Here is a 25,380-nt window from a genome sequence, read left to right as displayed (position 1 = left end):
CCTCTGAGTCTCAGTTTCTTCATCTGAAAAGCAGAGTTCATAATCATTTCTATCTCAAAGGGCTGTGCTGAGGATCCAGTGAGATTATGGATCTGGAGCAAAGGGCTGCCAAAGAAAGCACTCAGCAAAAGGGCATGGTTCCATCTCTGTACCCCCATCCCTGGGCCCAGAGAGGGCCTGTTGGCACCAGAGCACAGCTGCCAGGAGACCAGACCACACTCTGAGGCTGCCTCTCAGAAGCAGAGCCTGGTGTCCTGTCCCTGTCATCATTGGTTCCAGGCTGAGCCTGACTAGCGGGAGTCTCCAGAGGTGCTGAGGGGATGCAGAGGGGAGGCTGTGGGATGGCTGGGGGGAGGCTAAGGGGAGGGTGGGGGATCGCTGGGGGGAGGCTAACGGGAAGCTGGGGGGAGGGTGGGAGAAGGCAGGGGGAAGGCTGAGGGAGGCAGAGGAGAGGCTGAGAGGAGGCTGGGGGAGAGAGAAGCCCTCTGAAGCCCCACTGAACCTGCTCCTTTTCCCCTATAAAATCTGTAAAACTTCCTTCCAGGTACCTGAGTACAGGTTTCAAGAGCTGTGGATGTGGGTGGGCCATGCAGATGCAGGGTCCTTGAAACCTCAGCAGCACAGTCCCTAGGCAGGCTGGTGGCGTGGAGGGGCCAGAGCTCCCCCTTAAACAGGTGCCCCAGGCATCCACCTCCAGGGAAGCCCTGAGAGTCTCCCACACGTTTCCCCTGCAGACAGCCCCCCTGGCTGGGCATCGTGAAGGAGGGCACTCAGAGGGCCTCTCCCTGCCCACCGGGGACAGTTTGTTGCCTCAGGCCTCTAGCAGCCAGGAGATGTACTGAATGGATGGGAGAGTTGAGCATGCTCAGAGGAGGCTGCCCTTTAGAGGACACTGCAGAGAAAAGATGAGGACACGGCCGGCTGCAGGCTTTGGTCCTGGTGCCAGAAAGACCCAGGGCTCCAGGAACAGCAAAGGGAGGTCAGGCCTCTATTGGGGGAGAAAAGGGGTGACAAAGAGCCACAGGAGGTTAGAGGAGGCAGGACTTTCCCAGACCATTCCAATCCAACCCCTCCATCTTACAGATGCAAAGAATAAGCCCAGAAAGGGACAAGGACCTGGCTGAGGTCACACAGCAAGGTGGTGGCAGAGCCAAGACTCACACTTCAAAGGTGGCCCTTGCTTTGAACACAGTGCCACCCTCCCATCCTACTCCCGCCTTTTCTTTAAACTACCTTTCATCAAGAGCTTTACTCTGATGCTTTGTACACCTTAACTGCATGATCCTCCTAAAAGTTTTCTGATGTAGGTATCAGCATCCTCATTCCGCAGCTGAGGAAACGGAGGCAGGGAGAGGTTAAGGGACTAACCCATGCCCCAAAGCCTGGTCTTTCTGACTCCAGAGCCATAGCCCAACCATGCTACCTCCAGCTCTGAGCCCTGGTTTTGAGTCCTGTGGTGCTGGGAGCAGGGGCCCCAGTTCACTTCCAGCTCTGTCACTCCCTTGCTGGGTGACCTTGGAGGTGGGCCACCCACCCACTCTAAACCTCTGGTCCCCTCTAGGACCCCCAGCAGTACCTATATGCCCTGGTTCTGTGTGTGCTCAGCCAGCAGGAGAACCAGGAGCTGTCTGGTAACCTAGTGAAGAGGAATGGAACTCTTGTGAAGGCACCTCCCAGGCCGGAGTCTAGCCTGCGGGGCGCCTGCTTCATGCCTGTGTGCACTGCCTTGGGGGCACACAGTGCAGCCCTCTAGCTGCACACCAGCATGGGAAGGGAGAGTTAACACCAAGCCCTGTGCTTTCTCATTTAGCCTCAGCAGCGCCATGAGGAAGGCACTATTTCCATTTTCCAGAGAAGAAACTGAGGCTCAGAGTTTAAAGAACTTGCCTAAATGTCACACGGCCAGTAAGCAACAAAACTGGTATTTGATCCCAGGACTGCCTGACCCAGAGGCCAAGCTCTGCCCTCAAATCAGATAGGAAATGACCTGTAAGTGCTTCCTGGTGTCGCTCTCATCCTCAGGGCACAGGTTCCAGAGGCTGGCTCAGATGTGGCTGTGTAATGACAGCCTGGCCAGAGGCCAGGAGCCCATCAGTGATGAGCAAAGCACAGAGGGGCAAGAGCCCAGACAGGCTGAGAGGCTGCTGGCCTGCCTACTTGCCTGCTGCCAGCCCAGCCCATAGAAGTCACAGCCCCGTGCCCAGGAAGGAGTAAAGAAAGCCTCCATCAGCACCTGCTTCTGCCTGGGCAGGGCCCATCCTATGATTCTGCACATGGCACAAAGGCGGGGACCCCTGTGGTAGCAGAAACTGGGAAAGCAGCCCCCACAGGGCAGGACACAGAGGGCCGGGAGCTCCAGGTGGGGCCCTGGTTCTAATCAGCTCAGGCCAGCTTCCTCATGGGTTGGGGATGTTAATGGTGAGAGCACTCGTGGAGGGCTCCTTAGTCCTCACAACTACCCAGTGAGGGAGGCACTATCATACCCACATATAGAAGAGGAACCTGAGCTTCAGAGAGGCTAGGTATTGCCCAAGCCTCCTAACTGGTAAGTGTCAGGGCCAAACAGGATTCAAACCCAGGAAGCTGACTCCAGACCTGACAGGGGCTCATCCTCCAGGGCATTTCTCAACCGAGTTCCTCATCTGAGCCACAGAGAAAATGATCTGGATAACTATTTTCTCAATTCCCCAAAGGATGGACCTACCAGAACTGTCTCAGAATGTTCACACTGGGGCCTCAGTATGGCAATAACTATTGTTGTTGTCAATGGAATGGGAAGAACACTGGTCCTGAAAGCCAGTCCCCACACTGCCCTAACTCTAGGCCTCAGGTTTGCCCAGCCATATGAGGGGAGAGGACCAGGTAACCTCAAATGGCTCTTTTACTCTGGCTTCCTGGAATTCAAGGTCGCTCAGTTCCACTACTTTCTGGTGCATGTGACCTTGGGTAAGCCAGTTAACCTCTTCAGACCACAGGGTGCTCATTTATAAAATGGGGACACCTCCACTTGCCTCACAGGGTCACATGAGGCACATCTGAGATGAAGACAGAGGACCCAGCATAGTGCTATGCATAGCAAGGCTCGAGCATGAAGTGGTGGTGCCTCCTATCTTCTGTGCAGGACTTCTGTGGCCATCACCATCACTGCCACTAGGACACGTGTCACTCCACAACCTTGCCCTGAAAGCAGATACCAGGGCTCAGAGCCCCTCCCAAAACCTCACCCTGAACCAACAAGGCACTCCCAGGAGGGCCGTGCCCGGCTGCCTGATATCACTGCCAAGGGTCCTTTCATAATGAACTGCGGCCCCGAGAGAGGTGGAAGCCAGAGCACGAGGAGCCATTTCCACCACCGTGTGCCTGGCACTGCGTGCGGTGCCTAAACACCGAGGAACATGGGGCTCACCTGGGCCGGTACTGTGCAAATCTTATCACGCCAAATTCTTCCTGGGGAAGGGCAGGGTAGTGAGGCCGGTCAGGGGTTTGTTTCTGGTTTCTTGACCTCAGCCTAGGCTGTAATCTCACAGGCCTGGGGGACCCCTCTCTATCCTCTTGCAGAAGCTGTGAGGGCAAAGGCACAAGAGATCCGAACACTGAGCTAGAAGACATCTGAGAGACTACTCAGCTCCAGGCCTTCGTCAGGAGCAGGGGTGCTAGCTTGGCTTCTTACGGGGAGGGAGTGAGCTCTGTGGGGCTGGGGGTTTGACAGAGGCCCAGGTTTGGGTACGGTTAGCGCAGGGAAGGCATTATGGCCTAGCTAGACTGGGGCAGTGTCTCCCTCCTCATCCAAGCCCCTGCTTCCCTGCCCTCTTGGACCAGGGGATGGTGGGCACAGATCACAGCCTGGAAGTTCTACTTGCCTCAGTGGCCTCAGCCAGGGACCCGTGGGGAGACTCGGCCTGGGAAATTTTCTAGAGTGCCCTTCCTCCCCAGCAGGGAGTCTCAGCAGATAGGAAGTAGGCGGGTCAGAGCGAGGCTCTGGCCTAAGGGAGAGTGGGAATCCTTGGGGTGAGGTGGGAAGCTGCAGCTCGGACGCCTCCCTCGGTTTGGTGCTGGCTCCATCACTTGCTAGCTCTGGTCTTCCCCAGGCGACAGCCTCCGCATGTAAGACAACAGGCTAGGTTAGCCTCTCACAGGCCTCCTCCTCTAGCTCTGACACCCCATGACTTTACGTAATAACCAGCACATATGCATCACTTTCCATTTCGCTTTGTACTTCCCTACACTTTATCGCACTTAAATCTCATGGCAGCCCTCTGAGGGAGGTATCAGTTCTCCTATATTAAAGATGAGAAAACCAAAGCTCAAGGCATTTAGGCCCAAGAATTCACCAGATAGGGCACTAGAGAGCCAGGACTTCCACCCAGGGTTGCAGAGAGAGGGCAGCCTTGCCAGGCCAGGGGGCAAGGCCCCGAGTGACTGGTTCAGGAGCTCATTCCAGCCTGTTGCTCTCAAAGCTGCTCCTTCAATGCAGACACAGTGACTCTTCAAAGATCAGATTTAATGAAAACAGTTCAGTTGCAAAAGAGTATGGACAGCATGATTATTATTATGAAACCATTTTTATTAAAAAGAACTTCACATAACTGTAGGGAAAAGTCCAGGCAGACACACTGAACTGTGAAGAGTGACAAGCTCTGAGGAGCAGGGGAGTGAAAGAAATTTGACCTGTATGTTTTCTTTATATACTTATGCAGTGTTTGAATTTTTTTCCTTTTTATGAACAAAAAAAATCTGGGAGGAAAATTTTCTGAGCACTTGCTCTAAGTCAAAACTCAGTATTAAACATTTTGCTGTAATAGATTATCTCATTTAATTTTCACAAAAACCCTCTGGAGTACAAGAATGTTCATAGCAGTTTTATTCATAATTGTCAGAAGAGGAAACCAGCCCAAATGCCCGTCAACAGGAGAATGAACCAACTGTGGAGTACTCATACAAGTCAATGCCGCAGAGCAATAAAGGGGACAAACCTCGGGTACATGAGATGACAAAGAGGAAACTCATGGATACGCTGAGCAAAAGAAGCCAGATACAAAGGAGCACGTTTTCTGATTCCAGTTGTGTGAGGTTAAGAACAGGTACAACCAATTGATAATGATGGAAGTCAGAATAGTGGTTACCTCTGAGGAGTGTGGGCGTACACACTGGGAAGGGCAGGCTTTAGCTGCGTACACAGATGTCCGCTATCTTGACCTGGGTGGTTGTTAACATGGACACAAACATTTGTAAATAACCACTGAGCTCTATACTTTAAGATTGGTGCACTCTATTGTATGTATGTACCGTATGTATGTTATTCCTCAATTAAAGAAAGAGAGGGAAAAAAGGGTTAAAAAAAAAAAAAAAAAAACCACATGCGGGGGCTGGCCCCGTGGCCGAGTGGTTAAGTTCGCGCGCTCCGCTGCAGGCGGCCCAGTGTTTCGTTGGTTCGAATCCTGGGCGCGGACATGGCACTGCTCGTCAGACCACGCTGAGGCAGCGTCCCATATGCCACAACTAGAAGAACCCACAACGAAGAATATACAACTATGTACTGGGGGGCTTTGGGGAGAAAAAGGAAAAAATAAAATCTTTAAAAAAAAAAAAAAAAAAACACATGCAAGGGAGAATTACCTCTAGAAAAATGACACTCACAGGTCAGGTACTCAGCCTAAGGTCATACAGTTGGCAGGCAGTGGAGCTGGGATTCAAAGCCAGGTCTGTTGGACTCTGACGACCTTAAGCCACCAGGCTATACTGATCCCTGACTGTCCCAAAGGATGCCTTGAATCTCAACATCCAGGCCCCTGCACCCAGCCTCACCCCTGGGTTCAGACACAGGGACCTGCGTGCTTCTCACTGCTAATCACTGGTCTCTGTGGTTCAGTCATCTGCTCACGCTAAGTGGAGCCTGCCACCCCCCAAAAACCTCAGCACGCTGAGAGCTGCTGTTTAACTGGTGAGACCAAAAGAGAGCAGAGGCCAGGCCCACAATTAAAGTTTTGGGCCTGCTGGGAGCTGGGATGGGAGGAGGAGTGCTCTGTGCCAGGAGAGGGTGCCCTGTGTACACCCACTTGCCATAAGAGGCCCTGGCCCACAATGATGGAATTTCAGACGTGGAAGGATAGTTGAGCGGCAGAGCTGGTCCAGTCCTCTGGCTGCCGGGCCACACTAGCTCACACTTTCCCACCAGGATCCCAGCTCCTGTTAACTCAGAAGAGCCAGACCCTGCTAGTCAACCTCACCCCCTTCCCCACCAGGGACCAGGAGCAGAGGAGCTTTGAGGGACTTGGCTCCCCCAGAGTCACCCACACACTGCTTTAAATTCCCAGCCTCCCTAGGCTCCCCTCACCCCGCTCCAAAGGGAGCCACCTCCTGCTGCTTGGCATGGATCCCCTTCCCTGCTGCATCCTCTCCACTCTCCTCCCAACTCCTACACAATCCTTGTCCCAAATCATTTCCTGCAGTTTCCCATCTGATCAGTTTCTTAGGAAGGATAATTACCCATGGAGGGAGGAGGCAGAAAATTCCAAGAACCAAGAACACTGGGAAAAACTTCATCTAGTCCAGTCTCCTTCTGCCAGGAGAGCCTTCGTCCTCAACACAGGCCAGTCATAGTCACACCTCCCCCCACAACCTCTGCAGTTCCTGCCACTACAGGAAAGAGTCCACGCTCCTCTACAATGAATCAGAGGCCTTCCTGATCTGTCCCAACTTAGGTTCGGCCTTGTTGCCACCACATTCTAGGAAGCAGTGCCAGAACCAAGACCCGTCTGCCACCAGGGCCCACGCTGCATTGTGCTGCCTCCCTGTGTCACTTCAGCCTGCTTTGTATTTTAGCTGTTTACATGTCTATCTCCCACACAAAACTGTCAGCACCGCAAGGGTGGGAACCACCTCCCACATGGCCGTGCCTGACACATAGTAGGTGCTCAGAGGCAAGCTGAAGACAAGGTGGGATGCCCAGGGCAGTCTCCTCACTCTGCAGAAGGAACAGGGGACTGTCCCAGAAGGAATGGTACAGGAAAAAAGGCTCACTTACACCATCACAGAAGAGCTGTGGACTACCGGCTGGGTGACCAGAACTAACCCCAGCTCTACCACTGCCAACTGTGGCCTGTGGGCAAGTCATTTCCGCTCTGGCCTTCTGCTTTCTCCTCTGTGAGACGAGGGGGTTGGGAAAGGCTCCATCACTGTTCACCATTTAGGAGCCCTCACTGCCAGGTGCTCTCCTCAGCATTGTCACTGAACCTCCACGACTCTGCAGTCAGGCTCCACACTGCTGCCAGAGCAAGAGCTGGGATTTAAACCCAGGCCTTCTCATCCCAACACCTTATCTTTTCCACTACATCTTCTGGATCCTCACTCTATCTCTAGGTTCCCTTCCAACCATAAAGTCTGATTCTCTGATTCTAGGCCTGCCCTTTCTGGGTCTGACAACTCCTCAGGCCACGTGGGACCATAGGGTTCAGCCAGGACAGGCATGTCAGGGCCCTAGTGCTCGGCGGTGCCACGCCTCCCACATGACAGGTCTGGTGACCGCCTGCCTGCGGGCACAGGGCTGGGCAGGGGAGAGGGCAGGAGTCCAGCAGAGCCTGGTGCCCCAGTCAGCCCCTCCCCTCCCCACATGCCCTCGTTCCCTCCTGCTCTGCTCCTACTCCCTACTCACCCCTCCCTGGGAACAGCTCTCCCAGGCTAGAGCTTCCATCCCCTTCTGGCCTGGCCAGAGATGCCTGGTAGAAAGCTTCATTCTTGTTGCTCTCACAGACCTGGGCCGAGTAGCTGCAGGCCAGGGACTGGCTTTGCTCAGCTCACTGTGGCCAGCCCTGAGCTAGAGCCAACTCTCCATCTCTGACTCCCAGGCTGCTTTGAACATCCCTCTCCAGGTCAGACCATGTCACCCAGCTCAAAAGCCTCTGATGGCACCACAGAGCACCTAGAATCCAGTGCAATGCCGAACCCAAGGCCCACAGGCCCAACATGATCTGGTCCCTGCCTTCCTCTGCATTCTCACATCACGCCTTCCTCTCTTACTCCACTCCAGGTTCCTCAAACACCCCATCCTTAGAGCCCCTGGTTTTTCAAAGGCGGGCTCCTTCTTATCATTCACTCAGCTCAGAAGCTATCTCCTTAGAGAGGCCTTCGCTGACCGTCCAATGTAGCACATCTCTCTCATATTTATTTTCTTCAGGACACTTATCACTACCTGATATTGTTGTGGTCACTGTCCAACACCGTACACTGGTATGTGAGCCCCCTGATATCAGGAGCCTCCTTGTCTTGCTCCTGGCTGTGTCCTCAGCACCCAGAATAGTGTCTGACATGGGGGGCGGGGGGTGGTGCTGCACATTAGACTGGGTGGCCAAGGAGGCCTCTCTGAAGAGAGGACATTTGATCCAGGGCCTGAATGAGGAAGCTGGCCTGCAGCAGTCTACAGGTAGTCTTCCAGGCTGGGGAGAGCAACTGGGGCTGCCTGTGGAGGAACACGCCTGACAAGGCTCTGCACGTTTGAGGAACTAGGAAGGCTGGTGAGTGGAGGAGGGGAAGGAGCAGCAGGGAGTAAAGTCGAGAGAGGTGTAGGCCACAGCTCTCCCGGATTTTATCCTTTGTTCATCAGAAGGCAACTGAAAGGTTTTTAGCAGGGGAATGCCATATTCTGGTTTACATTTCTAAACAACCCCTCTGAGTGCCCTGTGGAGAGCTAATTACAGGCAGAGGGTAGTGGAGGTGGGAGACCATTCAGGAGGCCACTGGAGTCACCCAGGTTAGAGATGGTCGCGGCTTGGATGCGGAGAGCACAAGTGGAAATAGAGTGAAGGGGCAGCATTCGATCCATGGAGCCATGCTCTCCACCAGCCTGAGAAGCACGGGTCAACTCCACACCCCTCTGGCTGGAGTTCTAGATGCTCGGGAATCCAGCCTGGTGCACCTACTCAACTTGATTTCTCAATGACCCCAGCCCAGACTTTCCCCACATACAGCTGTCTGGGCCTCCTTTCAGGTGCCCACTCACACCTGCTGCTCAGAGCCTCAGCTGGTGCTGCAACCCTTGCCTGATCTGCCACCTCCTCTCCTCTTAGGAGGGTCTCGTGAAGGTACCTACACAAAGTCCTCTGCTCCCTGTTCATCCCAGCCACATCTCTCCCCTCCCTGAAGTCCTCTGGGCTTTGAGGCAATGGCACAGCAATCATCAAGCACTAAATTATTCCGTTTCACTTTCCCAAGGTAGCTGGAAGCTGGACAAAGGTGGATACCACCTTCGGGGTTGTTGTAACGCTCAGACAATGACGCACTATGCAGAGCCTGCAGCAAAAGGCCAGACAAGTGGTAGGTCTCAATCAATGGTGGCTCCCTTCTCACTGCCGGAATGTAGCAACACCCATCATTGGTGTTCACTGCCCCAAGGGGGGCTCAGCTTTTCTGCCCAGCCAGGCACGTGGGTGTAGCACATTTGGGAGTGAGGTGGAGGGGATAAAGACGGCCCCACTGGCTTTCAAAAGCAAAGGTCAAATCTATGGCTCTGCATTATTCACATCTCTGTGCCTTTCTCGAGCTCCTCCCTTTACATGAGCTGAGCAAACTCCTGCTTAACCTTCAAGGCTCAGCTCAAAGCTCTGGGAAGGCGTCCCTGATCCACCTCCCACCCTGCTCCTCCCGTGCACCCACAGCTCTGCGGGCCCCCACTGTGGCACTTCACAGCATATTGCAAGTGCCTATTTACATGTTGGCCTCTCCCATGAGGCTGGGATTATACTTATTCATCTTTCCAGCTTCAGCACAGCATTTATCAGGCACAAATCAGTGTTTGCTGAGTGTGCGTCTCCTTCTCTCCCCACTAAAGACCAAATTCGGCTCACAGTCTCATTTGCAAGCCCACCCTAGTCCTGATGACATTCAGCCCTATCCCAATGCCCTCCAGCCCACATGCCTAAAATCATCCTCCACTACCAGACTCCTCTCCTCTTCTCTTCCTCCAATGCTATAGGAATAGTGGCAACTTCCATTTCTGAGCACTTACGACGTGCTTGGGGCTTCACAGATACCATCTCCTTTTGACTGGGGAAACTGAGGCTCAGACAGGGTGATGCAGTTATGAAGTGGCAGAACCTTCTGCCCTTGACATTGGCACAGTTCACCTGGCACCTCATCACAGTTGGGCCTGTTTTTAAAACCATCATCTGTTCTGCAAAACTTAGTGCTTTTATAGCTACACATCAAGTTGTCATACAAAATCGTGCTTTGCTCATTAAATGCTTCAAGTGATAAGTCTTGCTACTTCAGCTAGGTGGTGAAGTGACTGCTATGTAGGAGAAATAGCATCGGACTTGGAATGGGAAGCCCTGGGTCTGGTTTTAGCTGTACCACAGTCAGGCTATACGACCCCAGACAAATCACCTAAACTCTCTGGGCCTCAGTTTCCTTCTTTGTGGAAAGGAGAATAAGAGCATCTCCCCAAAAGATTTCCTGAAGCATGCTGGAAAGTGCTCTACCCACCTTAGAGGGTGTGCTCATTAAAAGGATAAGTATTATTTATCCATAGCATCCTCACCCCTGCGCTTAGCACAGCACTGGACACACACCAGGGCTTCAGTAAGTCTTGCTGAGTGATTATTCATTCAGCTGCTGGGAGATTCTTCAGGAGTCAGAGAAAACAAGCTCCTATTTCTTTTTTTCCTGATCCTAGAGGGACTCCTAAGTGCCACCATTTACTGTGTGTTCAGAATGTGCCAAACTCTGTGCCACTCATCTTACAAGGGTACTCTCCCTGAATCCTCCCGACAACCCTGCCACGTGCTACCCCATGTTGCATCTGATCAAATTGAGATTCAAAGTGGGGAAATGACTTGCCCAAAGTCACAGTGCTACAAAGTGACAGAGCTGCAATTTAAACCTAGGTCTGTTGAGCTGCAAAGCCTGTGTGTCTAACCACCACGTTTCCAAAGGGAACTGTCCTGGGACACTATTCTGCAATCCAAAGGTCCTGCCCCAAGCAGATGCTTCTAGCTGTGCCCAGTGAGACCTATTTCACTCAAGCATCTTATTTAAATCTTATCCTTCAAGGCCAGGTTCAATGGTCACCTCCACAAAGCCGCCTCTGATTCTCCCAAGTGGGAAGGTCTTTCTGCCTCCTCTAGACCCTCAGAGAATTCCATCTGCACCTCGAATCACACCCACTTTCTAGTGCCTGACAGTTCTGCATCTATATTGCATTTCTCAGACCAGTCCCTGAGCTCCTTAAGAGAGGCAGTTCTCCTGTGTCTTTTTCATTCCACTGGCCAGGCAGATCCGGAAGGGTGGGGTAGGGTGCCTGCTCCTCTCCCCGACTGAGCTGCAACCTGAGTCTTGGGCTGTGCTCAGCTAGGTGAGCTGCCCTCCCCTCATGCTGGTATCCTGCCTACCTGGTACAGCATCCAGATTCCCGTGCACCCTGGCCCAGAACACAGGAGATAAGATCTCATTCCCCGGTTTGATGGCAAAGATGCTATAAAAAGCACAGCACCCAGGCTCAACATTCTCTTGTGATGGAGTACAAAGGCCTGAGGAATTTGATGGGTCAGAGCAGAAGCCTCTGACCTGGCTCAGAAGTCCCGAGCCTTGCACTTGGTTCTCCTGCAAGGACCTGCATGGCCAAGGCCAAATGGCTTCCCTGCCAGGAACAGCTCTCTGATACACTCTCCAGCCCTTAGGCTTAAAGGGCCCACCAGAGAGTAACCAATGCTTAGATACCTGTATCCAGGCCAAAGACCACAGCCCCTTCTCTTGGTCCAGCTCTGACTGCCTAGAAATCCCTGGGTTAGCTAACAGAGCAAGGAAAGTTCTCCGTCTGGAGTTAATTCATATGTGGCTCTGGGCACATCCTCTCTGTGCCTCCAGTGGAAAATGAGAGGACCAGATCAAAACATCTCTGTTTCCCCTTTGGGCCTCAGGGCCACAGGCAATAAGGTTCTTTCTACTTCTAATATTCTAGAGGTAGAATAATATTCTCTACTTTCACTCACAAAAACAGGGTGAGAGCAAGAGATGGAGGTCCTCAGCCCAGGGAACAGCAGAGGCCAATCCGGGCTGCCTAGCAGTAGGCCCTCAAAGCCGGTCCCCTTTAGAGGCAATCTCTTGCTTCTGCTACCTCAAAGTTAGCTGCTTCCCCTAATAGAGCCTCAGAGGTGTGTTTGGGCCCTAGCCACTTTACGAAAAAGTTTGGGAGGCCTGACTTACCTCCTGGAGTATGAGTTGGGATCACCTTGGAAACTCAGCAGACCCAGGGTGCAGAAGGCACCTAGCACCTTCCCTGCCTGCACAGGGCAGAAGGAGCCTGCTGCATCTGCTTTGATCCCCAATCCAAAACAGCTTTTCTCTACTTTACAGTCATTTTCCCTTCTCTTGTTACAGTAAGGACACAGCTTACTCATTCTGACTGGTTCACTCCCCTTGCCTAGAAGGAGTTCTGCAGTCCCCCAGGCAAACCCCATTCATCCCAGAGTTAAGTACCACTTCATCCAAGGAAAGTCCTTTACACTTCTTCAAACTCCCACAGCACGAAGGGCAGAGCTCTCAACATTTGGGGGACCACAGATTCCTCTGAGAATCTGTGGCTACTATCGGCCTTCTCCCTCTGATAAAAACACACATATAGAAATGTCTGCAGACTATTTTGGGTGGGCAGCAGGTCCCCGAACTCCATCACAGACTCAGGAAGAATCTTAGGAACCTAGATCCTAGAAGAATAGCAGGTTATCTAGTTCATTCTCTCACCTAAGCCAGAATTCCTTCCAACAGTAACCCCTCCTAAAGGATGTTCCTTTTCTCCATCTGGCCCACCGCTCAAGATCACCTCTTTCACGAAGCCCTCCCCATCTCTCCTCCTCCTCTCTGATCCCCTCAGAATCCCAACCTGAGCCACACAATTTCCCACCTGTGCTTTCTCCCTTGTGTGTTGTCTTACTTCTCCAGCAAGTGAGCTGGCTCTCCGTGGACCTATTTATTCAACTCCATAACTGTGAGCTGGAGTTGGAGACAACTACAATCCGGTACTTGAGAATTCTGTGCTTTGAAGCCACAACTCATGACAGCATTGGCCCATCCCCCAAAAGATGGAGCTGTGGAGATACCCTTCTGAGGGCCTCACCAAAGCGGGGGCTCCCCTGGGATGACTGCTGTTCCCACAGAAAGTCCCAGAGAGTCTTTCAACAACTGAAATCCACAGATAGGGAAACTAACACCCAGGAAGGCAAAACGACTTATGATAGGTCAATACGCAAGAAACAGGCAGAGCAAGGAAGAGGACTGAGGTCTCTCATTCTCAGCCTAGAGCTCTTTCCTTTCGTACAAATGGCTTTATGAAAACTAAATCTGCCCACACACTCATGTATGCATAAAGAATTTCTGAAAAGATGCACAAGAAAGTTAACAGTGGTAACCTCTGGGTAGGAAGACAATGGGGGTGGACAGAGAAGTGAAGAGGGAAACTTTCACTTTTTAATACCCTTTAGTACCGTTAGGTTTTATTTCTGTTTGTTTTGTTTTCTACCATGAATATGTTTTATTTATTCATATTATAAAAATAAATCTGCCACAGAGGGGAGGTTCTGGCCCCAGCCCACCCCCAACATACACATAAAAACAAAGAGAAGCCATAAGTCAACCTGTCCAGGTACCACTATAAATTAACGAGATTGCCTTCTTGCAGTTTATGGCCACTGGTCTCATTAATTCATAGTCACAGTGCAGTTGATGGCTTGAGGAATCTTCTCAGGAAAAGCTTAATTCAATTAGGGCTCTTGGCAGCTCCCTGAGGAAGCTCTGGTATCTCACTTTTACTTATAAAAATTGAGGGCAGACCAAACAGAACCAGATTTTCCCACAGAGACCCCAACCAGCCCAGAGAGAATGCCCTTGCAGACCCTCCATTAGAGCCAAGCCGAAGGAGGGAGGCAGCTGCAGCAGCACCCCTTACAAACAGGCTGACGCCTAAAGCATCACTCTGTGTCGCTTTCTGAGCTCAGTTAAACTCCCTGGCCTGGCATTCGGTCTGGAGACCAGCCTCTCCAACCCTTGCTCTCCCTCATCTCTGAGCAGTCAAACTGGTTTCTTGTCTGCCCCAAAGGCTTCACACGGACCCTATCTCAGCATGCACTCACTCATTCTCCAAATACTTAGGAGCCCTTACTTGGTGCCAGACACAGATAAGAAAGCAAACAAAGGCCCTGTCTTCAATGGGTTTACATTCTTGTGCAAACTGTGTACAGTCAGGTGTGGCATAATGACGTTCAGGTTAACAGCGGACCCCACATACGATGGTGAATGGGTGGTGGTCCGTAAGATTAGTACCATATAGCCTAGGTGTGTAGGAGGCTATACCATCTAGGTTTGTAAGTACATTCTATGATGTTCACACAGTGACGAAATCGCCTAACGACGCATTTCTCAGAACATACCCCCGTGGTTTGTGATGCATGACTGTACTAAGAATAGCTCTCTCTGTCCTGCCTGCTTATCTAATTCCTCTCCATCATTCAAGACTGGCTCAAGTTCCACCTCCTCTGAGCAGCCTTCCCTAACCACCTCTGCCCCCAGGGATTGCTTGTTCCCTCTGAACTTTGCCTCTGCCAGGAGTCTGCCCAGTCCTCAGCACAGATCAACCATTTTCTCCTAAGCAGACTAGAAGCTCCTAATGAGCAGGCCCTGGGTTTCACTCTCCTTGGTTCCCCATTGGGCCACAAGCTAAATGCTTGATGGCTGATTTCAGCTGACCTGCCTCTTCGACTCCAACTTGAACCGACGAATTAATTAGCTGCTCTCAGTCCTGGCTGGCCAGCACAAAGACACAGCCTTTGTCAGCTTTGCCTGGCACACGGCAAGTTCTATGTAAGTGCTAGCTATTTATTATTTTGGTGAGCTTGTGGGCTCTGCCTGACACACAATCGTGATGTCACCTCTTCACCTTCAGTGGCCTGGCCTCAAACAGGCTGAGCATTGTGGGAGGGCCAGTCCGGGCTTAAGGGGAAGTGTCCCCCAAGGGACCGGAAAGGGGGCTTGGGAAGAAATAGGACTTCTCATCCTGAACCTCACTTAGAGTACTTAAGGACAAAGCTTTTCAGAAAAGAGCTTCCTGGGGTAATCTAGGGAACTCCAGATTCTCAGCAAGTCAGCATAAGAACTCAGGGGTCAGGTCTGGCCTAACAGACCCCAAAACTGGTCCTGCATGTTGGATGAGCTTTAAGGGGGAAGGAAACGAAGTCAGCATGATACCAGGGAAGGGGGGCAGCCCACTGATCCTGGCCCAACCCAAAACTTCGTTCAGTTAAAATTAGATTAGCCCATAAGATTAAAAATACCCACATATAATCACGGGCTGCCTTAAAGCATCAGTTGATGTTTATCGGCATCTAAAGAGAGGGTTTGGCCCAATGCGGTGTGCAGACAACCTTGGGTTGAGACATGTCTGACTCAGACATTTGCCGGGGAGTGAGTGCTACAAAATGAGGCCCACACAGGCAATGGATGACTCAGGAATAACCCAGGTCCTGGGTTTGCTGAGTGAGCCCTCTCTCCCCACCACGGAAGGAAAGGGGGCAGATGAGGGGGAGACCCAAGGAGGGAGGGGAGGAGACAAGCCTGCCCGCTGTGTACAGGCTGGCATTCCCACAGGGAGCCTGGGGCCCCTCGGCTCCAGTCCCCTGCCCTCCGGTGTTTCCGAATGCCTCCACCTCTGAGAAGGGCTATTTGGTTCACAGCGGCACTTGGAGGGGGTCACAGCCTTTTCCCTAAACCCAAGAAATAATCCAGAGAGAGCAGCCAAGACTTGAAATACTAAAACCTTTAAACCCTTCCCTGTTCAAAATGATTACAGGAAAAATAAAACTTCTGAACTGAAAGGGAGGCAGGGCATGATGATGAAAAGAATGTAGGCTCCGAAGTCAGACAGATCCGGGCTTAAACTTCAACGTTTGCTAGCTGTGCAAGTACCTAACACAGGTTCTGAAACAGGAGCTCAGTAAGTGGCAGCTAATATTTACCAAAACTTACAAATTAGGAAACAGAGGCTCAGAGAGGTTGTGCCTTGCCTAAAGTCACACAGCTAAGCAAAGAGCTAAGACCAGCTCTCAAGTCTCCTGACTTCCCCACTCCCACCCATCCAGCATGTCTTCTGTTGTAATTCACTTCTCTGCCCCTCCTTTCTCCTCCTCAAACACCTCAAGGGAAAAGAAAAGGCCTCCATTTCTAAGGTTTGCTGCTCCAGAAAGAAGGGATCTGAGAATGACAGGTCCCAAGGCTGTTCAGCCCTCACACTTCTCATAACAAAACAAATGTCCTCAAGGGGTTGACAACAACTCAGAGCTGAACTGGCCTGGGCTCCAGGCCACCCCAGAAGGCCCTGCTCCTTCAGCCCTTCCCTCCTACAGGAGAAACTGGTATCCGTCCTGACAACCATCCAAGTTACCAGTGTGGATGTGCCTGGTCATTTACTTTCATCAAAGCCCCCAGGGATCTCTGGTCCCCTTTATCTTCACAATGACCCAGCACGTCAGCCAGGCAGCAAAGAGGAAAGGGCCTTTGGTTAGAAGTCCAGGGATTGTGTTCTTTGCCATTTACTTGCCATGTGACCTCAGATTCCTCGGATATAAAATGGGTACATTAATACCATCTGCTATTCTAACTCCAGGACCATTGAGATGATCAGAATTAAATACTGTATACACAAGTGCTTTGGAAACATTTAAATGACACTACTAATGAGAATTACTACTAAACTCTGCCTGCCTTACAGGGCCAAAGAAAATTGTGCCACCTGCTCCCAGCATAGAGGCTGCCTCTCTGGGGATCCTACTGGGCCCTGAGGGTAACCAAAATCAGCTCAGCAGCCTTCCTGCCCAGCAGCAGGGGATTACACTCACAAGGTTAGCCATCCCCTGTTGGCTAAAGGAAACTACCCTTTACCTGGCACTCCCCTGCCCAAGCAGGGAAGAAGCTCCAGTCAGACTATGGAGAGGGCACCAGCAAAGACACGGCAGGCAGGGTCACTACCCCTGGACAAGGACTGCAGGATTCAGTTGCACCCATGCAACGCACAGGAACAGAGGATGGGCCCAAAGCTGGGCACAGAACCCCAACAGCTCTCTCAGGGCACAGAGAAGGCTCCCACTGTTGACATCTGCCCAGCCCCCAGAGGGAGTCCTAAAATTCCCAAGTGCAGGTGCAGTGAGCTGGGGACCTACTCAGTCAGGGCAGCATGCATCTGCTGAGGGGACTGTGGGGGGCAGGAGATGCAGCTGCACCCCTAAAGGGGGCTATGCCAAGACTCAAACAGAAATAAATAGCAATTCACATCACTGAAGATAACCTTTATGAGCTGTTTCCTCATCTGTGAAACAGAGATAGCCTTTATCTCATATGATTTTAGTAGGGATTAAATGAGATTACTTTTATAAAGTTCCTGACACTTCTCTGTAGATACTCAATAATGGTAATTCTTATTAAAACACACACACCCCCAACAGAAGAGATGTCACAGGGCAGGCTAGGCCTTATGCCAAGGTTGTGGATAAACAATAAGGGAAACGGGTTCGGGGGACAAGTGAAAGCGACTGCTGTGGGCTGGAGTGGGCTGGGACGACCGCCCAAAGAATCTGAACAGGCCCTGAAAGCTGCCAGACCGAGCCGGGGACCGTGCTGGGCAGGCCCACATTCCGTCCCTACATCAGTCCTAGAAGTTAGAGATGGTGTCTTCACCTTCCCGATGATGCAAGTCAGGTGCAGAGAAATGAGGTGCCTAGCCCACGGTCACACAGGTACCAAGGGGCAAAGCCCAGGCTTTGTCACCATGTCTTTCCTTTCCACCAAAGCTGGAGGGGTGTGGCTAAACGAGAGGAAAGGCGTGCCTCATGGGTGCTCAGCTGAATGGAGTCCAGGGAATATGACCAGCCGAGGGCCTCTGAGTGTCCTGGCCCTTCTGGAGACATATGTCCTACCTGAAGCCTTCTGCCCAGTTCCCAGGTGACCTCCCCTCCCACCGTCCTACAGTCAGTCAGTTGTTGTCCCAAAGAGAAAAAGGTCACCTCTTTCTTTTTAAAGACTCCCATCTGGGCTTCCTGAGACGTTTCAAGGTGACCTTTAAGTCATTCCTCTCTCCTTCTGAGAAGTGGGAGAGGGAAGCTCTAGTCTTATTTTTACCGGAAACCAGTTGCTGGGTCTGATATCCACGCATGTGTAGTGGGCATAATGACCCCCATCTCCCCAACTCACAGACTTGTTCTAAGGAGGAAATGGCAGGATACGCCTTGCAAGGACCAAAACTAAAAAAAGGTATACGACATAAGGGACAAGGGAAGGCGTTTTTGTCTCTGGTCAGGAGACACGATGAATACCTGCTTTATGGGCTCCCGGGCCTGTGCCAGGAGTTCCAGGGCAGGGATTTGTTTGCGTTGCAAACAAACGCAGGGGGTGCCAATGGCACGCTGGGTTTCAGTGAGGCTCTCCCTTGGAACCAGCACTGAACTGGGAGTCGGGTGAGCTGAAGACAAAGCAGAATTCACGCAGGGTCCAGATCACAAGGTGGGGTAGGAGTGCGGAATGGATCTAACCTAAGGTTTGGGGTCACTCTCACAGTTCTCCCAATAGTCCAAACCTCCTCCATGCCATTAGCCCCTCCCCGTCAAGGAAAAGGCAAGACTCCCTAACTGTCAGTGAGAGCAAAAAGGCCCAGAGAAGGGAAGTGACTTACCTAATGTCATCTACTGAGTCAGCTAGAAGAGAACCCAGAAGCATCTTCCCTAGAACTTCAACTCTAACCCTACCCCTCCCACACCCATCTCCGACAACGTCTACCTGAGGCTCTCAGGATGATTAGGAATGATTAGGAAAAGAATGAGAACTGCACACAGCACTTTCTATTTTTAAAGGAGGGTTACCTTGCAAGGGAAGCAGCTGCCAGAGATGACAGAATGAGGCCTCCAACATAGCTCCAACCCACACTGGGGCACTCAGAGAATAAACAAGACCCCAAACTGAACTCCTAAGTTCTTCAGTATCTGACAGTGCAGAGGGGGCATGGCCTCAGCCCCCCATTCCTGTGCCCTAAGTCAGCTGGTGCCATCTCCCCTCCCCCCAGACCAGCTCTGGAGGCAGCTTAAGTGAGAGGAAGAACAAAGTCAGTAGGACACACCCAAAACTCTGAAACCTTAAGGAAGGACACCCCGTGGCAGCCTCGGTTGACAGATTTGGAATTCTTCAGCCTGAGAGGAACGCTGTAGGAGGCTGCGGTAGGGATGCGTTTGCCTTAGGTGGTTAAAATACCAACGGGGCAGCTGCCACTCACTGAATGCTTCCTAGGTACAAAGTCAGCTTTATGCGCATTAATTTATGTCGCTGCCACATCAGCAGCACTATAGCTAGATGCTATTATTTCCTCCATTTTATACACAAGGAAACTGAGGCTCAGAGAGGATAAGTGGCAGAGTAGTGGAACCCTCATCTAACATCAATTCTACACTGCAAAGGCAAAGGAAAAAATGGGCTTTCACTATTGCCGCCTGAACTAGGAACTTTGAGATCTTTAAGGCACCCTTCTCTCTACTCTCTTTCCCAAGGTGGCCAGATGCTAGGGGTCCTCTGTTTTCCAAGGCAGAAAAATGCCCTTCCAAGCCAGAGACACAGACTTATGGAGCTACAAAGGCCCTCGGAGATCATATCCAGCCTCCCCAATTTATGATGGGAAACCTGAGGCCCGAGGCTGAATGACTTGTCAGGGTTACCCAAGCCAGGGAATGGCAGAAATGTCAGACCTGGAAGGGGCCACACAGATCAACTGACAGGTGGAGAGGCACGACTGGCCCAAGGTCACAGAGGGAGGTGGGATGACAAGCCAAGTTTCCTAACTTCTAGACTGGTCCATTTGCCATGGCACCATCTCTGTTCTCCAGCTGCCCAGGATCCCTGGCACAGGTTCTGGTGGAGACAAAGCAGGCCAAGGCCGACCCCATTAGAACTAGAGATATCAGGCCTACAGGGAGAAACTCCTGACTGTCCACAGTAGAATCTTTTTGGTGATGCCGTCATCCCACCAGGAGGCACTGAGACCTGCAGTGTGTGTACCAGCCCCAAGGCCCTAACACAATGCCAGATGTGGCTGGGAGGTGAGGGGGTTGGAGAGAGGAGAACAAATTATAGACAGTGCTTGTGAGGTCTCTTCTTGCTCTCACACAGGCAAATGACACATCACGGTCACTTCAGTTTCCCACAACAAATTAAGATAGAGGTTTCATGACTCAATTGATATGGTTAAATTTAGAGATTCTCGCCAGTTTCACAGGTGGACGAGACCTTCAGAAAATGGCCCCAGTTTGTTCAAGGTCATGTATTTGTCAGAATCAGTACACATGGCTCCCCTTGCCCAGTCCTTGATTTTTTCCAGGAAGTTGGCTGCCATTAGGGTATAGGTGCTGGTGGCCCAGCTCCACGCACAGCCCTGTTACTGTTACAGCACTAAAGCCCTGCACCAGGAAGCCAGCTTCTGGATCTGTCAAAACAGAGTGGCCTCCTGCAGCATGTCCCAGAGCCTGCCTCACGACAGCCCGGCTGCTGCATGTCCTTGGGAAAGCTGCGAGGCTTCCTGTCAAGAGTCACAAACTCCCCAAACCCAAGCCAGCAGAGTCCCAGGCCCTCATGCCTTCCACATCAAGCCAGGGTAACAAAAAAAAAGCAAAGGCAGCTTTCAAAGCCCCCCTCCCCGGATGTACTTCCAGGGACTTCTGGGCTATGCAGACTCTGGTGAGCTCCATCCATCACCCAGCAGAAAAGTACTCAGGCCTAGCAGGGAGACCAAGCCTTTGGAAGGGAACTTTTCTGTTTCCTTCTCCTAAAATGAACATTTCAAAGTCTCTTCAGACCAGAACATCCTGAGCCCCTCCACCTGTCTCTCTCCCACTTGGCTGAACGGTAGGCTAATGTGACTGGTCAGCCCAGACAGCACCTTGAGACACAGCCGGGTGCCAATCCGGAGGTGAGCTGGGGCCAGACCAAGCTTCAACCTCCTCCACTCCCTCTCCACCCTCAAACAGACTTCAGAAATTTCCAGGGCTCCTTGTCCCATAAACTGTATAAGGGCTGGTATTCCTGAGCCGGAAACTGACTCAGGGGCTCCTGACCAGCCTGGGCAGGCAAAGCTTACAGATAACATTCTCAGGATAAAGAAGGTGAGAATACGGGGATCCTTCATGTTCCACCACTCTTCTAAGTCTCCATCACACAGGTCCCCCACTATACTCAAACACCCTAGACAGGCCAAGTAGAAATACACTCCATCCTGGAATGCCCTCCCATGAAGCATGTAATTGCACTGGTGCAGTTGACAGAGCCAACTGTGCCGATTGCTGGAAGACACTCTTCTCTCCCTCACACACAGCTGGGTGCCTGACTCCCCTCGGGGTCTGACCCCACCAAAGGAGATGTGCCAGGCCTGGAAGCCTTGCTGAAGGTATCTAGCATCAGAAGCAACCCATGCTCTAATCCTGCTTTCTCCCATGCACAATGCTGGCTCCAATCTTTGGGGGCCTCAGACCACAGAGGCCACAGAGCTCAAGTTTGAAAAGAACCAACATGGCAGAATGGAGGCTGCCTACGTTACTGTCCAGATCCTTATTCCTGAGCAGCCTCAAGTGGTAAGGACAGGACAAGAAGCTCACCGGTTTGGCGGCAGCAGAAGCATTGGAGCAAACTAGACTCACCTATCTTCATGAGGCAAGCCAGAAGGATCCAGAGGGAGATCTCAAAGGGTGTGCGCACGTGTGAGTAGTCAATCCCCAGAACCGGAAAGGCCTTTCGAGTCTTCATGCTATGTTCAGTGACGGAATGGTTAACAGGGCGGCTCTCAGGGGGGGACTCCGGTGGGGCGGTGGTGACATCCCCAATGGAGCGTTCCCGTGGTGGCTCTGAGCCTCGGATGGTGCTGGCAGTAGGGCTGGACTGGAGGTCATGGCTCCTGAGAACAGGGAGCAACCCCACCAAGGCTACCAACACAAGCAACGAAGGGAAGATTCGAGGCGGCGAGAGGCCACAGATGCCAGACCACAGCATTGCGCTGCTCCCTCTGCCCAGTAGGCCTTGACCCTTAGCAAAGTGAGAGTAAGACCTGGGACATAGGTAGCAAGGGGTCAGCAGGTGAGAAGAAAGACTGGAGTGGTCTCTAGGAAAAGTTCATGTTTTAGAGAGGTATTTTGTGGAAGCAGTCCTCTGGGGGGTGGAGGGAGGCTGGTTTCCAGATCTTGAACTCCAAAATGGGGAAGAGGAACAAGGACCCAGGAAGGACCACAGGTGGAGACCAAAAAGTCTGGAACTCCAGGCCTGGGAAAGGGGGAGAGGGAAGGGACTGCGCCCTAGGGACAGAGGAAGGGACAGGATAGACTGGACCCCAAGCAAGGAAAACGAAGAGGGAAGGTTGGGACCCTCGGCTGAGGAAAGTGACTGAAGAGCTGACTCGGCTAAGGGAAGGGGCAGGCAGCCTGGGCTACAGGAAGGGGACCGAAGGGAGTGGGATCCAGACCAGGAAAAGAAGAGAGGGGGGTGGGAGTCCAGGCTGCGAGGAAAGAGAGGAGCTGGAAAGCGGCCGGGAGCTTCCTCTCCCAGTGAAGGGCCGGGATGCAGGCGCGCCGGGCTGAGATTCCGGGCAAATGGAGGGAGGTGGAAGGCGGAGGCAGGCGGCCTGGCGGGAGGGCACCTCGGCGCGGGCTGGGGGCGGCTCGCGGTGGGCCAGCAGCAAGACGCCCCTCCTTGCGGCCCCGGCGCAGCGCTGCGCTCCGCCCCGGCCCTGCTTCAGCTCCTCGGCGTCCGGCTCCAGCTCCACAAGCAAGGCCCTCACCAGCCCCGGCGGCGGCTGACTGATGCCTCGTTGAGCCCGGCGCTGATACTTATAGGCACCAGCGAGCAGCCAGCGCAGCGAGCTAGAGGGACCTATCAGCGCCCGCGCAGCGCAGCGACCCCTTTCGCCTAGGGGAGGAAGTATCGCGTAGGAAGAGGAAGAAGAGTCAGACACGGGGAAAAAAAGTCCTGAATCTACAGAGATTCTAACTAACACAGGCAAAATGTTTTACTATTTACAAAGCGCTTTCGCATCTACATCCACAATCTCATGAAGGCTTCCCGATAATCTTGTGAAAGATGTATTTTCTCATGCGTTTAGTTAACTTGCGACCTTGAGCAAGTTACTTGACCTCTCTGTTCCATAGCTTTCTCATCTGTAAAGTGGAGATAGTATGAGCACCTACATCAGAGGGATACTCTGATGACTAAATGAGATAATCTATGTAAAGTGTGTAGAATGGAGACCGCATGTAGAACCATTATTATGGTTCCAATTTTGCAGATGAGGAAACGGGTGAAGAGAGTTCCTTGGCTACTATTTAAGTAGTTGTATTAGTTTGCTAGGGCTTCTATAAAAAAGTACCACAGCCACCGGCCTGGTGGCACAGTGGTTAAGTGCACGCGTTCCACTTCTTGGCGGCCTGGGGTTTGCAGGTTTGGATCCCAGGTGTGGACATGGCACTACTTGGCAAAAGCCATGCTGTGGTAGGCGTCCCACATATAAAGTGGAGGAAGATGGGCACGGATGGTAGCTCAGGGCCAGTCTTCCTCAGCAAAAAGAGGAGGATTGGCAGCAGATGTTAGCTCAGGGCTAATCTTCCTCAAAAAAAAAAAAAGTACCACTAACTGGGTGGCTTAAAGAACAGAAGTTTATTTTCTCATTTTCTGGAGGACTGTGAAGGAGAATCTGTTCCATGTCTCTCTCCTAGCTTCTGGTGGCTTGCGAGCAATCTTCAGTGTTCCTTGATTGTGGCAGCACAACTCCAAACTTCGCATGGTGATCTCCCTATGTCTCCGTCTCTGGGTCCCTTTTTATGAGGTCACCAGTCAAACTAGATTAGGGATCCACCGTAATGACCTCATCTGAACTTGATCATCTTCAATAACCCTATTTCCAAATAAGGCCGTACTCATCGGTACTGGGGTTAGAACTTCAACATCTTTTGAGAGGACACGATTCATCCTGTAGCAGTAGTGGAACTCGGATTTGAACACAGTGTTGGTTGGAATTGGTAAGATTCAAGAGGTCATGTCTATATGCTGGAATCATTGGAAAGCTTTTAAAAACTACCATGGCCCAAGACCCACCTTCAGAGATTGGATTCAGTTGCTCTAGGGTAGTGCATGATAGGTATTTTTTCTAAAGTTCCCCAGGTGATTCTAACGTATAACTGGCGTTGACAACTCTTGACATTACATCCCTGTTGTGCAGAATAGTAAATCAAGGCCAAGAAAGTCAAAGGGACTAGCTTGAGATCACAAAATATTTCAAAGGAGTTCAGTTTAGTTTAGCAAATGTTTACTGGGCCTCCTGACAGGTTTTGTGTTGGGCTCTAGCAGCACAGAGCTAAGACATGAGGAAGAAGGAGGTGAGAGTGATTGGGAGGGGACACAACCAGGGCTTTTAGGGTGCTGATAATGTTCTACTGCTTTACCAGGTGGTGGTTACAAAGGTTGCACAGATATGGTTGTTTTGTGATAACTCATCGCATAATCATAATTTGTGCACTTTTCTTGCGAAATGCTATCCTTTCACAAAAAGGTATATTAAAATGATAATAGAGTGATGTGATAACGAGTGAAGGTGCCAACACTAAACTGAATTCTCTGTACCTCATATTCTCCTGGCACAGGTCCAGCCACTTGGGAGATGACAGAAGAGCCTAGAAGAGCCTTCAGAAGGCCAAGGACCTTGTGTCACCTGGGAGCAGATGAAAGGAGAGCATCAGCTATAATGGAAATAACCAGAGAATAACAGGATTTAGGGCAAGGATCAGAATACGACAATAATGGCTCACAATGATTCCATCCTGTATAGTTCACAACCAAGTGCCCCAGGTTTATCAATGACCCAAGTCCTGTGTGTAGTGAGGACTCACTAAATAGTAGTTATTATTCTCATTTCCATTTGACAGATGAAAAAACTAAGACTCAGAGACGTGAAGCAATTTGGCTGAGGTCACACACCTATTAGGTAGCAGATCCAGGACTTAAGTCAGCTTTCTAACCTCTAAATCCAGCACTCGCCCAAAATACCACAGGTTCAGTATAGAAAAAAGAAGAGCGAAAGGATGGGGCTAATGGAGGGACTTTCCACAGGTAACACGGAGCCAGAACTGAGACCCACAGTTCTTTCCAGTCTCGAGGACAACGCTCACTGGTGCACTCTGATCCTCCCTACTCTCTCCTTCTCCCTCATTCCAGTCCTCAGTGAGTCCTTGGGTGCTAGCCTGGAAGGTAGCAGAACCCCAGAGGGCCAGGAAATGCCAGCTCTGAGATCCTCTAGAGCCTGGAGAAGGTTATAACAACATGACAGTGCCAGGAAAG

At 51.6% G+C, this 25,380-nt stretch overlaps 1 protein-coding gene across 1 annotated transcript in view; it reads right to left on the bottom strand.

Moving 5' to 3' along the window:
• Positions 1–22,920, bottom strand: part of SLC9A1 (solute carrier family 9 member A1) — a 49,380-nt gene extending 26,460 nt beyond the window's left edge. Inside the window, exon 1 of the mRNA XM_001500633.6 lies at positions 21,702–22,920. Within this exon, the coding sequence (XP_001500683.2) occupies positions 21,702–22,050 (349 nt within the window). The 5' untranslated portion in view covers positions 22,051–22,920. The remainder of the gene's footprint in view (positions 1–21,701) is intronic.
• Positions 22,921–25,380: the final 2,460 nt, after the last annotated feature.

This window comes from Equus caballus, chromosome 2 (genome assembly GCF_041296265.1).
Source record: "Equus caballus isolate H_3958 breed thoroughbred chromosome 2, TB-T2T, whole genome shotgun sequence".
In the NCBI taxonomy this organism is placed as follows: Eukaryota; Metazoa; Chordata; class Mammalia; order Perissodactyla; family Equidae; genus Equus; species Equus caballus.
Note: the sequence above shows the minus strand (reverse complement) of the source record. Positions and strands in the feature narration are given on the sequence as shown.